Genomic DNA, 14,607 nt, shown 5'->3' with positions numbered 1-14,607 from the left:
TGGCTCTAGGGCTTGTGCTGAGCACTGGAAACTCCAGCTGGGGAAAGACCCTGCCCTCAGTCCTGCAAGAAGGAAAGCTTTCAGGGTTGGAGGAGATTCTGTCCCGTGTGACTTTGTGCCTTAAGTTTGGGGAATAAGTGGGTGATAAGCTGGGGAGGGGGCCACAGGGAGGGAACAGGGGAGGCTGGAAATGGTGAAGTTGGGGAGAAAGCGGAGACTCCTTCCAATCATGTTTCTGTCTTTTCTGTGGTTTCAGAGGCCCTGTCTCTCTGCTAGCTCTGAGTTTTGGCTCCAGGCTGGGCAGGGGACAGCAGAGTGTGATGGGCCAGGACAGGTGGCTTTGCCATGTGACGCTTGTCCGCTGACCGCTCAGTCCTCACTTTTAGAGCAGTTTCCAGAAGTGATGTGAGGGGATGGGCCGGGCAAGCTATATATAGTCCTGGGGCCAGGGCTCAGCCTTGGAGGGTCTGTCTGCTCTTCACCGCGCGCCAATCACCCGTGGTGCCCACGTCCTTGCTCTGAGCTTGGTGCTTGCTTTTCTTCAGACACAGCTCGGAGCCACCTACAGTTAGGCTTGACCTTGACTGGGCCTCTTGGGAGTCTCTTTTTAGCCAAGATCTCCAGCCAGACCTGTGAGTCCTGGGGTCCTGGTGGGGGATGGTGGCTGGGGATAAGGGGAAGGGGAGGGACACGGGGACAGGGGCTTGCTTCGAGTCCTAGAGAGGTGAGAGGAGAGGGCAGGGACACTGGAGAATTTGGGATTGGGGCTGAGGCCAGGGGCCAAGTCAGGGGAAGGACATTTGTGGGTAGGACGGGGTTTGAAAGCCAGCCTCAAGTTTAGGAACAGGGGTTGAGCCAGGTCCCTGACAGGGGCTATTTGGGTGGGGTGGAGGGGTGGGCTGGGGACGAGAACTGCAGTTGAGGCTGCCTTTGGGCCTGAAAGGGAGTCTCCCTTTCTCCCTTGGCCTGAGCCAGAGTCCCTTTCTGTGTGGGTTGAGAGGCCTCTAGAGGTTGGGCCCGGGTCTCGCCTCCCTGACGGACCCCTCCTCCACGCAGGCCCGCCATGTCGGCCGCGCCCGGCCTCCTGCACCAGGAGCTGTCCTGCCCGCTGTGCCTGCAGCTGTTCGACGCGCCCGTGACTGCCGAGTGCGGCCACAGCTTCTGTCGCGCCTGCCTGAGCCGCGTGGCCGGGGAGCCGGCGGCGGACGGCACGGTGCTCTGCCCGAGCTGCCAGGCTCCCACGCGGCCGCAGGCGCTCAGCACCAACCTGCAGCTGGCGCGTCTGGTGGAGGGGCTGGCGCAGGTGCCGCAGGGCCACTGCGAGGAGCACCTGGACCCGCTGAGCATCTACTGCGAGCAGGACCGCGCGCTCGTGTGCGGCGTGTGCGCCTCGCTCGGCTCCCACCGCGGCCACCGCCTGCTGCCGGCCGCCGAAGCCCACGCGCGCCTCAAGGTGCGGGCCCCTCCGGCGGGGATCGGGGTCGGATGGGATGGTTGGACGGGTCGGGGTCGGGCCGATCCGGCCTCAACTTCAGGGCCCGGGGCCCCTGGAGGTGCCAGGGACGCGGGCGGGGCGGGGCGGGGCGGGGCGGCTAGGGAAGATGAGCTGAAGGCGGGGCCTGGCGGAGACCAGAGCCTGGAAGAAGCGCTCGGAGACCGGCCTCGGCTGGACGAGCGCGGTCGCTGGAGCACACGCGGGGATGCGAGAAGAGCGCAGCGGCAGAGCGGAGTCTGCCTCGCTGGGGCCCTAGCGGAGGACAGGGTCGGTGCCTGCGGCCCACGCGAACAGGCTCGGCTGCTGGGCGTAGCCCTGGATAAGAGGAGCCTCGCTGTCCGGGACCGCCCGGCTCCCGCGCCCCTGGAGCTACCAAATTTGTAATGACCTGACAGTTACCAGATGGAGCCTCACCTGGGAGGCCAAGGCACGCCTGCGCGCGCAACTCAGTGCACAGCCCCGGGTTGGTACCGAGACCCAAGTGCAGGCTGTTTTTGTGGTTGGAGCTGGAAGTTCTGAACGCCTCCAGGCTCCACACACAGTGTGCGTGCCCCGAGGTTTGCCATCTCCGCGGATGCCCAGACACTGGCAAATGGAGACGCAGGCACACGCTGGCTCGCCTGGCGTACGTGTGGCAGATCACACGCGTGTAGAGCTACAGGAGTGTAGCACAGGACAGGCCCAGGGAGATATGTCATGAAGCCATTTATAGGGTTGTTGGAAGAATAAACGACAGGTGCAGGGCCTGGTGGAGGCGGAGTCCGGAGGCTCGGAGCAGTCCACGGTCTCTGCGATGGAGAAGCTGCCACTCTCTGCTCCAGGCGGCTGTTGAGGGTGGTGGTGGTGGTGGTAATGTTTGCCCATAACCTTCAGCGTTGCAAGACACATCTCCTTAGTCTCCAGACTTCTAGATGGGGTAGACCCCGCCCTTAAGGCCCCCAAATCCTCCAGGGGCCCAGCCTCACCGTCCCTCGTACTCCAGCCTTCCCAGTCCCTCGGGGTGCTGGCTGGTAGTCTCCTAGCCCACTGCAGGAGGCTCCTCCTCCCAGGAGCCCACCCAACCCAGGCTCCCCTCTGCTGGTGACCCCAGAACGCCTATCCTCATCCATCTTTATCTGCAAAAAGAGAAGAGAGTCCATGAAGTGGAACGGGGCACCAGGGAGTCCAGAAGCCTCAAAGGGGCAGGCGGGTTAGGATACAGTCTTTCAGAGTCTGCATCAGTCCACCCTAAGCCCCAGGGAGCAAGTAGCTGGAGGTCTGAAGTAGAGATACCTGGAAGGAGGGGGAAAAGTGAAAGTGTGTCTGATTCTGTGACCCCATGGACTGTAGCCTGCCAGGCTCCTCTGTCCATGGAAGTTTCCAGGCAAGAATAATGGAGTGGGTTGCCATTTCCTTCTCCAGGGAATCTTCCCAACCTAGGGATCGAACCCACGACTTTCACGTTGCAGGCAGATTCTTTATCATCTGAGCCACATGAGGGACAAGAAACCTGGGGTAGGGCAGAACACCTGGGTCCTTGGGGAGGAAGAGGGGTTAGTCCAGAGACCATGTGCCAAGACTCAAGAGTGGTTGAATGGGATCTGCTGGGCAACGGGGGACTCACAACCCCCAAAGTCATGTGGCCTCCTGCTTGCCTTGGAGTAGAAGGACACCAGCCTGTCGGTGAGACCCATCGTGCACTGTGTTGAGCACTGCTCCCCACACTTCCTCACCATAGGATGTTCCAAGAACCTTCTCTGTTCAGCCCCCAGCCTCTAGGGTGCCGTTGTGCTTGGTCCCCATGGCTCAGCTCTGTCACCCATGAACCTCAAACATCTGAGAGCCTCCAGGGCCACCCTGTCCAGCAGCAGACAGGGCTGTGGCCCTGGAAGATGTCTGGGGAAGGAGACTGACCTGGCAGCTGGCCGCAGTAGCCCATGGTCCAATTTCAGTGGGGATTTATAGCAAACAGTGCCTAGAGGGTCTCCTAGTTTCCTTTAGAGGAGGTGGGGAGGAGGCTGCCAATTTGTCCCCAAAACCACAGGTAAGGTAGGTGGGGGATAACCGTTCCCATTCTGCAAAAGAGGAAAATTGAGGTTGGAAGTCAGGGCGACAGGACTGGAACAGTCTGATTCCAGGGCCGTGCACCTCCCAGCAAACTGGCTTTGGCTGGAGGTATTAAGAACTCCCCTATGCCTGCATTTCAGGATCCCAAACTGACAGACCGAGAGTAGGAGCTGGCCCACAGGTTTGTTTGGTTTGTCCATGCAGAAGACTTTCTTTTTAAGCTTTTGGCCATGCTGCACTGCCTGTGGGATCTTAGTTCCTCAACCAGGGATAGAACCTACACCCCCTGCATTGGCAGCTGAGAGTCTTAACCATTGGGCCACCAGGGAAGTCCCAGAAGACATTTTTATTCAATTGCCTACCCTCAGAACCAGGGAAACTCTGTTTGGTGGCTCAAACAGTAAAGAATCTGCCTGCAATGCCGGAGACCTGGGTTAGATCCCTGGGTCAGGAAGAACTCCTGGAGATGAGAATGGCTCCAGTATTCTTGCCTGGAGAATCCCATGGACAGAGGAGCCTGGTGGGTCCATGGGGTTGCAAAGAGTTGGACACGACTGAGCAACTCACATTACACTACTACCCTTAGAGCCTACAAGTGTGCAGGGAGGCTGGTTAGAGGGTTTTGCTAAGATTCTGCTTTTAGGTATAGGGTGAAGGACAGGAATAGGAGGCTGCCTGTCTCCTGAACACATCCTCCACTACCCCCTGAAACCCGCTATGTGCCAAGCCCTTACCTGTCTGGGGGAGGAGACCCAACTACATCTGTGATAATCGTCTTCCCAAAGATCTATGCTGAAGGGCTGCCTGCTGGGGGGATGCAATCAGGAAAGACAAGGCTGGGGAGGACTTAATGGAGATAGACAACGGGAGGGGGGGACATTCCAGACCTCAGAACCGGTACTGGCAAGTGCTTGAGACCAGCAACTGTGTTTGGGGGATGATAAGTTGCCAGCCTGGCTGGAAGAGGAGCTGGCATTGAAGCTGAGCCAGAGGGGGCAGGTTAAGGCGGGGAAAGAGGAGCTGGCATTGAAGCTGAGCCAGAGGGGGCAGGTTAAGGCGGGGAGGTATGGGTTTGGTGGGGGAGGTGGGCGGTAGCATCACTTCTTTATATCTGCCCTCCCCCCACCAGACGCAGCTCCCACAGCAGAAGATGCAGCTGCAGGAGGCTTGTATGCGGAAGGAGAAGAGCGTGGCCCTGCTGGAGCATCAGCTGCTGGAAGTGGAGGTGAGGGACTCGTCCCAGCAAAGCCCGGGGACTGGGAGTCCAGGCTGGGGGTCCCCAGGCAAATGCTCTTTCCTGTCTGCCCCCCCAGGAGACGGTGCGTCAGTTCAGGGGGGCAGTGGGGGAACAACTGGGCAAGATGCGTTTGTTCCTGGCTGCCCTGGAAGGCTCCTTGGATCGTGAAGCCGAGCGAGTGCGGGGTGAGGCGGGGGTCGCCTTGCGGCGGGAGCTGGGGAGCCTGAACTCTTACCTGGAGCAGCTGCGGCAGATGGAGAAGGTGCTGGAGGAGGTGGCAGACAAGCCTCAGACAGAGTTCCTCATGGTGAGCACTGGATGGCTTCCCTCTGCCCCTCAGCCAGGGTTTAGGCTTTGGAGACCTCATTCCGTTGTCACATAGGGACCCCAAGGTACAGAGACAGGCAGGGATGAGCCAGGGTCACACACTGAGGAGGGGTGCGCCCCAGGATGGCCCTTCTGGTTGTTTAGGTGGGGCACTGCCCAAGGACGCTGTATCTAAGAGGGCATCATTTGTATCATAGACCTTGTAGGTCTGCATTTTTATTAGGACACTTTATCAGATGGAATTAGTTTCTTTAGGAAGGGTGTATTTTTTCTAATTCACGCAGCAGTAAAGGGGGTGGCCTTGAATTCTGGGTTTCTTTTGTCTTTTCTGATTCTTCCTGACCCCGCACCCAGCATTTCTGTGTTCTGCCCCAGCCTCAGAAGCCCCCCAGTGTCCCCCTTGCCTGTTCATCTCCATTCTCTTTTTCTCTCTTTCCAGAAATACTGCCTGGTGACCAGCAGGTGAGATCAGCCTGGCCCTGCCCCTGTTCCCATCCTGCCCTTGTCTGCCAGGGACACCGGCTGGTTCACCCTCTCCTCCTATTCAGTCCACTGGGATTCCCCTGCACTTTGTGCGCACATGAACTTGACCTGTCTTTCTCCTCAGGGACCTCCCAGACCACTGCTGGAGACAGATGTGGGCAGGGACACAGGCATCACTCAGTGCTGCTATCGGGGGGGTGGGGGGGGGTGGGGGGTGGTGGCGGGGCCAGGCTTTCCAAAGGTGTGCATGTTAGAGCTGGATGCTGAAGGAGTGAACAGGCTTCCCAGGTGGTGCTGGCAGTAAAGAACCCACCTGCCAATCCAGGAGACATAAGAGACATGGATTTGATCCCTGGGTTGGAAAGATCCCCTGGAGGAGGGCATGGGAACCCACTCCAATATTCTTGCCTAGAGAATCCCATGGACAGAGGAGGCTGGTGGGCTACTGTCCATAGGGTTGCAAAGAGTCAGACATGGCTGAAGCGACATAGCATGCAAGTAAAGAGTTGGTGGAAGAGCATTGGAGGCAGAGGGAACAGCAAGTGCAGACTGCTAAGAGGAAGCGAAGATGAAGCTGGTGTGGCTGGAGGGGGCCAAACTGTGAAGGGGGAGGAGCTGGACCTTATCCCAAGAGAAGGCTTTGAAAAAATACTGGTAAAATATACATGGGCTTCCCTGGTGGCTTAGTGGTAAAGAATCTGCTTGCCAATGCAGGAGACATGGATTCAATCCCTGGGTTAGGAAGATCCCCTGGAGGAGGAAATGGCAACCCACTCCAGTATTCTTGCCTGGAAAATCCCATGGACTAACCCTAACCCAGTTCAATTCAGTTGCTCAGTTGTGTCCATCTTTGTGACCCCAGGGACTGTAGCACGCCAGGTTTCCCTGTCTATCACCAACTCCTGGAGCTTGTTCAAACTCATGTCCATCAAGTCATCATCAATTCAGTTGCTCAGTTGTGTCCATCTTTGTGACCCCAGGGACTGTAGCACGCCAGGTTTCCTTGTATATCACCAACTCCTGGAGCTTGTTCAAACTCATGTCCATCAAGTCATCATCCAACCATCTCATTCTCTGTCATCCCCTTCTCCTGCCTTCAATCTTGCCCAGCATCAGTGTTTTTTTCCAGTGAGTCAGTTCTTTGCATCAGGTAGCCAAAGTATTAGAGTTTCAGCTTCAGCATCAGTCCTTCCAATGAATATTCAGGACTGATTTCCTTTAGGATTGGCTGGTTTGATCTTCTACAATCCATGGGCTCGCAAAAGAGTTGGACATGACTTAGAGACTAAACAACAAAAACAACAAAATATACATAACATAAAATTTACCATTTTAACCAAGTTTTTTTCTTTTTTATTTTGCCTCACTGCATGGCTTGCAGGATCTTAGTTTCCTGACCAGGGACTGGCAGTGAAAGGGAAGAGTCCTAACCACTGGGCTGCCAGGAAATTCCCCATTTTAACCTTTTTTTGGGGTACATTTTAAGTGCAGTGGCATTAAGTACATTCACCTTGTTGTGTAACTATTACCACCATCCATCTCCACACCTTTTTCATCTTTCCAAACAAATGAAAACAGAAGGGCTTTAAACCAGGGTATGATGAGGGGGGGCACATCCTGGAACTTGACCACAGCTCCTTCCTCCTGTCTTCTGGGTACTGCCCCTTGCCCTCCCCCTACTCTGTGTCTCTTCCAGGGAGTCCCTTCACTGACCCTTTCTCCCCTCTCCCCACCCCCAGGCTGCAGAAGATCCTGGCAGAGTCACCACCACCTGCCCGTCTGGACATCCAGCTGCCCATCATCTCAGATGACTTCAAATTCCAGGTGTGGAGGAAGATGTTCCGGGCTCTGATGCCAGGTACTGGGAGGGACCCACCCTGGGTTTGTGCTTGTGATGGTGTGGTTGATGGGAGGCCCCAGCCGCATACAGAGAGGCCTCTCAATCCCAACTGGGGAGATCACCCTAGAAGGTGCCCACTGCCCCTTTCCCTTGGGGTTAGTACCCTTGTAACCTGTGCCCAGAGAAGGACTTTAAAGGGCATGGGGTTTTCAGGTGGGTGACTGACATGGAGAGGGCACTGCTTTTTTTTTTGGCTGTGCCACTGGATCTTAGCTGGGGCATGAGGGCTCTTCCATCTTCACTGTGGCACGTGGAATCTTTAGTTCCTGGCTATAGGATTTTAGTTCTCCAACCAGGATCAAACCTCAGGCACCCTGCATTGGGAGTGCAGAGTCTTAGCCACTGGACCACGAGGGAAGTCCTGACAGTAAGTCCTGCTTACTGAAAGGATGCTGCTGCCGGCAGCAGGGGAAGCTGGGGCCTGGGTTTGAGCCCTGCAAGACCCATGGACCGTCCCTGCCCCTGCTGTGCCCCACCAGTGGGGACGATATGCCCTGCTCACTGGGAGCTGAGGACCTGCGGAGCTGGAACCCTGGGGTCAGACACTGACGCTGTCCTGTGGCCCGGGAGACCCAAGGGCTTCTTCTCCGCAAGAGATAGAGCCCACTGGGGAGTTAGAGCTCCAGGCGATGTATACCTGGCCTCACTGGGGGGAATGAAGGGACCTCTGCTTTAGTCAAGAGAAGACTAAGGCCCGGAGACTGGTCAAACCTGACTTGGTCACACAGCCAGGTGAGGTTGAGACTATCTTAGGACCAGGCTTCCTGACTATCTCCTGCTCTAAGGCCTTAGATGTTGAGTGCCATGGCCTTGTATCCACTTAGTCCTCCCCACAACCCTGGAAGGAGGGAATTATGGCCTCATTTTACAGCTGAACAAATTGAAGCCCTGAGAGGTGTGGCCTTTGGCCCGAGTCAGTAAGCGGAAGCGGGCTCACTGCCCAGAGATGCTGGGAGGATGAGAGGAGCTGTACCCCCAGCAGGCAGGTTGGGAGAAGGCTCGCAGGGAAGCCCACCCTCAGGGTCTGACCCGCTTCCTTTCGGTGGCAGCGCGGCAGGAGCTGACCTTTGACCCGAGCACGGCGCACCCGAGCCTCGTGCTGTCCAATTCGGGCCGCTGCGTGGAGTGCTCGGAGCAGAAGGCGCCGCCGGCCGGAGAGGACCCCCGCCAGTTCGACAAGGCGGTGGCGGTGGTGACGCACCAGCTGCTCTCCGAGGGCGAGCACTACTGGGAGGTGGAGGTGGGCGACAAGCCGCGCTGGGCGCTGGGCGTGATCGGCGCCCAGGCCGGTCGCCGCGGCCGGCTGCACGCGGTGCCCTCGCAGGGGCTCTGGCTGCTCGGGCTGCGCGACGGCAAGATCCTGGAGGCTCACGTCGAAGCCAAGGAGCCGCGCGCGCTGCGCACCCCGGAGAGGCGGCCCACGCGCATCGGGATCTACTTGAGCTTCGGCGACGGCGTCCTCTCCTTCTACGACGCCAGCGACCCCGACGCGCTGGAGCTGCTCTTCGCCTTCCATGAGCGCCTGCCGGGGCCCGTGTACCCCTTCTTCGATGTGTGCTGGCACGACAAGGGCAAAAATGCGCAGCCGCTGCTGCTCGTGGGGCCCGAAGTCAGCAGCGGCTCCGGCTCGGAGGCTTGAGCTGCTGGTCGGGTTCGGGGAGGGGTGAGGGGCCCTGCCGGTCTGGTCGGGGTCGCCGGGGTTGAAGGCAGGGCGGAGAGGGTTGGGGACGGGACTCCAAACATTCTGAGAAGTTGGGGGTTAGCATGTGCTGGAGACAGCCCGCCAGGGGTTGGGGTGGTAATGGGAAGGGGAGACCTGAAGTCAGGTCAATGGAGAAACTCTAGCTGGCGAACTGGGAAGCCCCAGCGATCGGGGAAGAAGTTGAGATTGAGGAAGGGTCAGGGGGCTTGGGGAGGAGAGAGGGGAGCAGCTGGAGAACTCTGTGGGAGTCAGGAGGCCCGGAAGCCTCCCGGTCCTTTCCGCCTTGGGGGGCCTCCGAGGTCTGGTCTGGTCTCACCACCGCAAGAGGCCTTCCACTGGGGTGATTCTCCGACTGGAGCATTTGTACCAAAATCACCTTTTCAAAGCACCTCGGAATGCCTTGGCTAAAGCCCAGATGGCAGAATTTCTGGTTCAGTAGGTCGGGGGTGGGTCAAAAGTGGGCCCTTCTAGCAAGTCCTCGGGGACCGCTGATGCTGCCTCTCACAAGCTGGATCACACCTGAAGCCTTGCTGACTCAGCCGGCCTTCTGTTCAGTCAGCTTGCTCTTACACAGAATTATCACGAAGCTGTCAGCCATGAGGCACAGAAAACCCTAAATACATTCTTCCAGGCCACACACAGCCATTTAAAAACTGTCAGAGCCTGTGTGCCAAAGTGCTTCAGTTGTCTCCGACTCTCTGCGACCCTGTGGACTATAGTCTGCCAGGCTCCTCTGTCCATGGGATTCTCCAGGCAAGACTACTGGAGTGGGTTGCCATGCCCTTCTCCAGGGGATCTTGCTGACCCAGGGATCGGACCCACGTCTCCTGCATTGGCAGGCGGGCTCTTCACCACTAGTGCCTCCTGGGAAGCCAGAGCCTTTGCTGGGTGAATAAACCAACCCCCCATTTATTGCCCTTTGCCTCTGGATTATGTTGACTGAGTGTCTCAGATGTGGAGGACACCCCCCAGTTGCCAACCAAGAAAAAGAGCCTGATGCTAGCCCTGCCCTGGGGCCTGTTGCTTGTGAAGCAGAGGAAGCCCCCATCTCATCACCCTCCCTTCCCGAGTTGCTTCCTTAAGTATGAACATTTTTTTAGGCCTTTGGGTCTAAAATAACCACTGAAGCCAAGAGTGGGAGCCCCTCTTCCCTGGAGGGAGAGGCTTTGGGGGTTCAGGCAGGTGGAACTGCTGCCCCTCCCATCCTAAGAAAGGATGAAGGCCTGGGGACATTTGCTATCGCCAGTGGGGTTGCTGCTGATGCTGCTGTGTGAAGTCTGGGACCCTCTGGCAACTGACGCCAGTGTGGGAATTTTCTGGGGGTGGAGGGAAGAGGAAGGTGTAGGGTAAGAAAGGATCTGGCTGGGGGTACACTCCTGGCTGTGTCTCCCAGAGGAAGGCCTGTTGTGCCCTGGCTCTGGGACACAAGAGAGAATTCATCTGAGAAACTCTTTCTTGTTAGAAAATAAAACTGTTAAGTGAAGGGATTCGTTGATGGTCAAATCCAGCAGCGTGAATAAATGCGATTACAGTCTGACTCCTTCCTTATTAAATCTGTGTCAAGAGACGACTGATCATTTGTCTGCAGTTCTAGAGACCAGGGTTTGATAACTGGGTTGGGAAGATCCCCTGGAGAAGGGAATGGTAACCCATTCCAATATTCTTGCCTGGAGAATCCCATGGACAGAGGAGCCTGGTGGGCTACCGTCTGCGGGGTCACAAAGAGTCGGACACCCACTGAGCGACTACACTTTGACATGGGCTTCTCCAGTGGCTCAGAGGTAAAGAATTTGCCTGCCTATGCAGGAGTTGCGAGTTTGATCCCTGGGTCAGGAAGATCCCCTGCAGAAGGAAATGGCAACCCTTTCCAATATTCTTGCTTGGGAAATCCCATGGACAGAGGAGCCTGGCAGGCTACATTCCATGGTGTCACGAAGAGTTGGACAAGACTGAGCAAGTAAACAATGACAATCTTCTCACTGCCTGTCCAGCCTTTAGTCTTGATGGACCCATAAAATCTTTCTAAAAATCCAAGTATGATCATGTGATTCAGTTTTTCAAAACTTCCAAGGATTCCAAGTTGCTTACAGGAGGCTTGTGGGATCTTATTTCACCCACCCGTGATTGAACCCCAGGCCCTCAGCAGTGAAAGTCCAGAGTCCTAACCACTGGACTGCCAGGGAAGTCCCCCTCCAGCCTCATCTTATGCCTTCTCTACACATATGTCTACACTCTGGCCCTACTGAACTCTTGGGGTCCCTGCACCCACCCCACATTATGCAACTCTCCACTAGGAATGGCTTTTCCCTTCCCTGCCCTACTCATCCTACAATACTCTCCAGAAATACCACATTAAAAAAAAATCCGTTTATTTGGCTGCATCTGATCTTAGTTGCGGAGTGTTCAGTTGTGGCACTCGGGCTCAGTAGTTGTGGCGCGTGGGCTTAGGTGTTCGGCAGCCTGTGGGATTTTCTCTCCCCAAGGAGGGATCGAACCTGTGTCCTCTGCAGCGGGAGGCAGATTCTCAACCACCAGGGAAGTCCCAACACCACCATGCTTATTCTCTCTCGACTCCAGCACCTCTGTACTATGTGCAACCACTGGGCTGAATCCCAGTCGTGGGTGTCTGTGGAGGGCGGTTGGTGCCCAGGTGGTTCTAGGCTCTTTCTAAGAAGAAGGGACTGTGAGAAGCAGAGGCCAAGATAGGATTCAATGTGCCCAGATTGTTTTGAGGGAAGATGCCTGTGAAAGAGAAAATGGGGCCATAGATTATGATCCCTGTCTGACCCAGAGTGAAGAAGAGAGGGGAGTTTGGAGGAACTGTTGTGGGGACTCCTCCAGAAAGCTGCCTCTCAGAGGAGCCCTGGGTGTCCCTGAGCCCACCTTTGTGCCCCTACCATGCTCGGTCGTTGGCTGGGAACTGGGCTCTGTGCAGAAGGGCAGGGAAGGGTCTCATCGCTCTTCTGCTGCTGCCCTCAGCCTTCTGTTCCATGAGTTGGAGTTACAGCAGGGAACTTTCTTTTCACGGTCTTCACAGGTTCTTTCTATGGAAAGTTATCCTGGCTTGGGCTGTGTGCCTTGAGGGGAATGACCCGGTGACCTTGCCCTGGCTGACTGTGACAGATGGAGTCCCTGAGCCAAAGGCAGTCAGCATGGGGCGAGTTTATGGGAAACCCTGCCTGATCTGGGTGTTCCTTGTTGGTTGGGGGCCACCTGGCTCAGCCAGAATCTCCGTGGGGCTAGAGGAAGGTGAAATGGGGACAGAGAGATGGATTCCTCCAGAAAAGGGCCAGAACCTCCTCCCTGAGTTCTTCCCCTTTGTGGAGACCCTGGGAACCCATCACAACTGGCCGCAGAGAGGTTTCCGGTGCCTCCTGACTCCTGAGTGTCCAAGAAAACTAGCGCCTGCCAGGGCCATGCTAAACTACAGGTAAAAACATTTATTGAGAGCTTGTTATGTGTCAACAACTTTATTTTTCTTTAAAAAATTTTTTCTTTCTTTGTTTTTGACTGTGCTGGGTCTTCGTTGCTGCATAGGCTTTTCTGCAGTTGTGGTGAGCAGGGGCTACTCTCTAGTTGGGGTGTGTGGGCTTCTCACAGCGGTGGCTTCTCTTGTTGCGGAGCACAGGCTCTAGGGCATGCGGGCGTCAGTAGCTGCAGCTCCCAGGCTCTAGAGCACAGGCTCAATAGTCATGGTGCACGGGCTTGGCTGCTCTGTGGCATATGGGATTGTCCCAGATCCAGGATTTAACCCATGTCGCCCGCATTGGCAGGTGGATTCTTTAACACTGAGCCACCAGGGGAGCCCCTCAACAATTTTATATCCAGTATCTCCTTTATCTAACTTATCCTCATAACCCTAGGGCTCACAACTAGCATCTCACTAGCCTGCTCATCAGAAATGATCCCTGTTGTCAGTTTGATGAGTAGTTTTCCAGGACTTTCTGTGCATTTATGTGTCCCACAGATAATATATAATATAGTGTTTTTCTTTCTATATAAAGAATGAATATGACACATTATTCTACATATTCTGCAAAGTCTGTTTTTTCAGTTCAGTCAGTCAGGAGATTTGTCCACGTTCCTGTGCAGAAAGAACCTTCTCCCTTTGATTGCTGGGTAGTAGTCCACCATGTGAACGTGACATTCCCTGATTAACTGGTATTTTATCTCTAACCTTTGTTATTACAAACGATGCTGCTGTGAACATCTGTGGATGTGTCTCTGTGTGCACACGTGCAAGGGCTTCTCTAGGGTAGGTACTAAGTAGTGGAGGTCCTAAGACTTAGCATGTGTGTGTGCTCAGTCACGTCTGACTCTTTGCGACCCTATGGACTGTACTCTGCCAGACTCCTGTGTTCTTGGGATTCTCCAGGCAAGAATACTGGAGTGGGTTTCCATGCCCTCCTCCAGGGGATCTTCCCGGCCCAGGGATCGAACCTGTGTCTCCTGAGTCTCCTGAATTAGAGACAGGTTCTTTACCCACTGAGCCACCTGGGAAGCCCCAATGGAATGTTACTCAGCTATAAAAAGGAACACATTTGAGTCAGTTCTAAGGAGGTGGATGAACCTAGAGCCTATTATACAGAGTGAAGTAAGCCAGAAAAAGAAAGACAAATATCGTGTATTAACACATATATGGGATCTAGAAAGATGGTACCGACGATCCTACATGCAGGGCACCAAAGGAAACACAGACGTAAAGAAGAGACGTTTGGACTCAGTGGGAGAAGGAGAGGGGGAGATGATTTGAGAGAATAGTATTGAAACATATACATTATCATATGTAAAATAGATAGCCAGTGGGAGTTTGATGCATGATGCAGGGAACCCAAAACCAGTGCTCTGTGACAACCTGTTGGGATGGGGTGGGGAGGGAGGTGAGAGAGGGGTTCAGGAGAGGGGGGCACATGTATACCTATGGCTGATTCATGTTGATGTATGGCAAAAACCATCACAATATTGTAAAGTAATTATCCTCCAATTAAAATAAATAAATTTTTAAAAAGTGAAGGCAGCAGAAGGGCTTCTAGAGGATTCTCAGTTCCTAGATGTGGGTGAGAGAGAAAGAGGACAAGGGGGCAAGTGGAACCGACCTGGGAGGGACACAGCAGCCAAGCAGGCTCCCGGGCTGTTCCTTTGGCCTGAGTCACCCCTGCTGTGAGGATTAAGTTATCCTCTTGGGCCCTGCCTGCACCTAGGGGCCTGAGAGCACCATCCAGGCCTGGAGAAGGGAGTGTGGAGGTGGCTTCACACACCATCAAGCCTGGCACTGGTCTTCAGAAACTGGAGGCAGAATAAATTTCCCTAGAATGACTGAAGGCTAGACCAGGATGACTGGGTTTCCGGGAGGAGAAGAGAGACTGAGGGGCAGATGCTGGGTGTGGGGACATGGGGAATAGGCTTGTCACTGGTGA

The 14,607-nt window shown here is 55.4% G+C and overlaps 1 protein-coding gene across 1 annotated transcript; it reads left to right on the top strand.

Annotated features, from left to right (window-relative positions):
• Positions 1-385: 385 nt before the first annotated feature.
• Positions 386-10,743, top strand: TRIM72 (tripartite motif containing 72). The gene is made up of 7 exons (XM_027527631.1): positions 386-632; positions 1,057-1,453; positions 4,671-4,766; positions 4,855-5,085; positions 5,545-5,567; positions 7,328-7,446; positions 8,538-10,743. The coding sequence occupies exons 2-7, from the start codon at positions 1,064-1,066 to the stop codon at positions 9,125-9,127; spliced, it is 1,449 nt and encodes a 482-aa protein (XP_027383432.1). The 5' UTR covers positions 386-632; positions 1,057-1,063; the 3' UTR covers positions 9,128-10,743.
• Positions 10,744-14,607: the final 3,864 nt, after the last annotated feature.

This window comes from Bos indicus x Bos taurus, chromosome 25, assembly GCF_003369695.1.
Source record: "Bos indicus x Bos taurus breed Angus x Brahman F1 hybrid chromosome 25, Bos_hybrid_MaternalHap_v2.0, whole genome shotgun sequence".
Classification (NCBI taxonomy): domain Eukaryota; kingdom Metazoa; phylum Chordata; class Mammalia; order Artiodactyla; family Bovidae; genus Bos; species Bos indicus x Bos taurus.
This window is presented reverse-complemented; position numbering and strand designations above follow the sequence as displayed.

What these genes read in the sequence shown, in the direction of transcription:
- TRIM72 (XM_027527631.1), top strand. Translation starts at nt 1,064, where the DNA reads ATGTCGGCCGCGCCCGGCCTCCTGCACCAGGAGCTGTCCTGCCCGCTG. An exon ending in AAGCCCACGCGCGCCTCAAG is followed by an intron (nt 1,454 to 4,670) that starts GTGCGGGCCCCT and finishes TCCCCCCACCAG; the next exon opens with ACGCAGCTCCCACAGCAGAA. An exon ending in CTCAGACAGAGTTCCTCATG is followed by an intron (nt 5,086 to 5,544) that starts GTGAGCACTGGA and finishes CTCTCTTTCCAG; the next exon opens with AAATACTGCCTGGTGACCAG.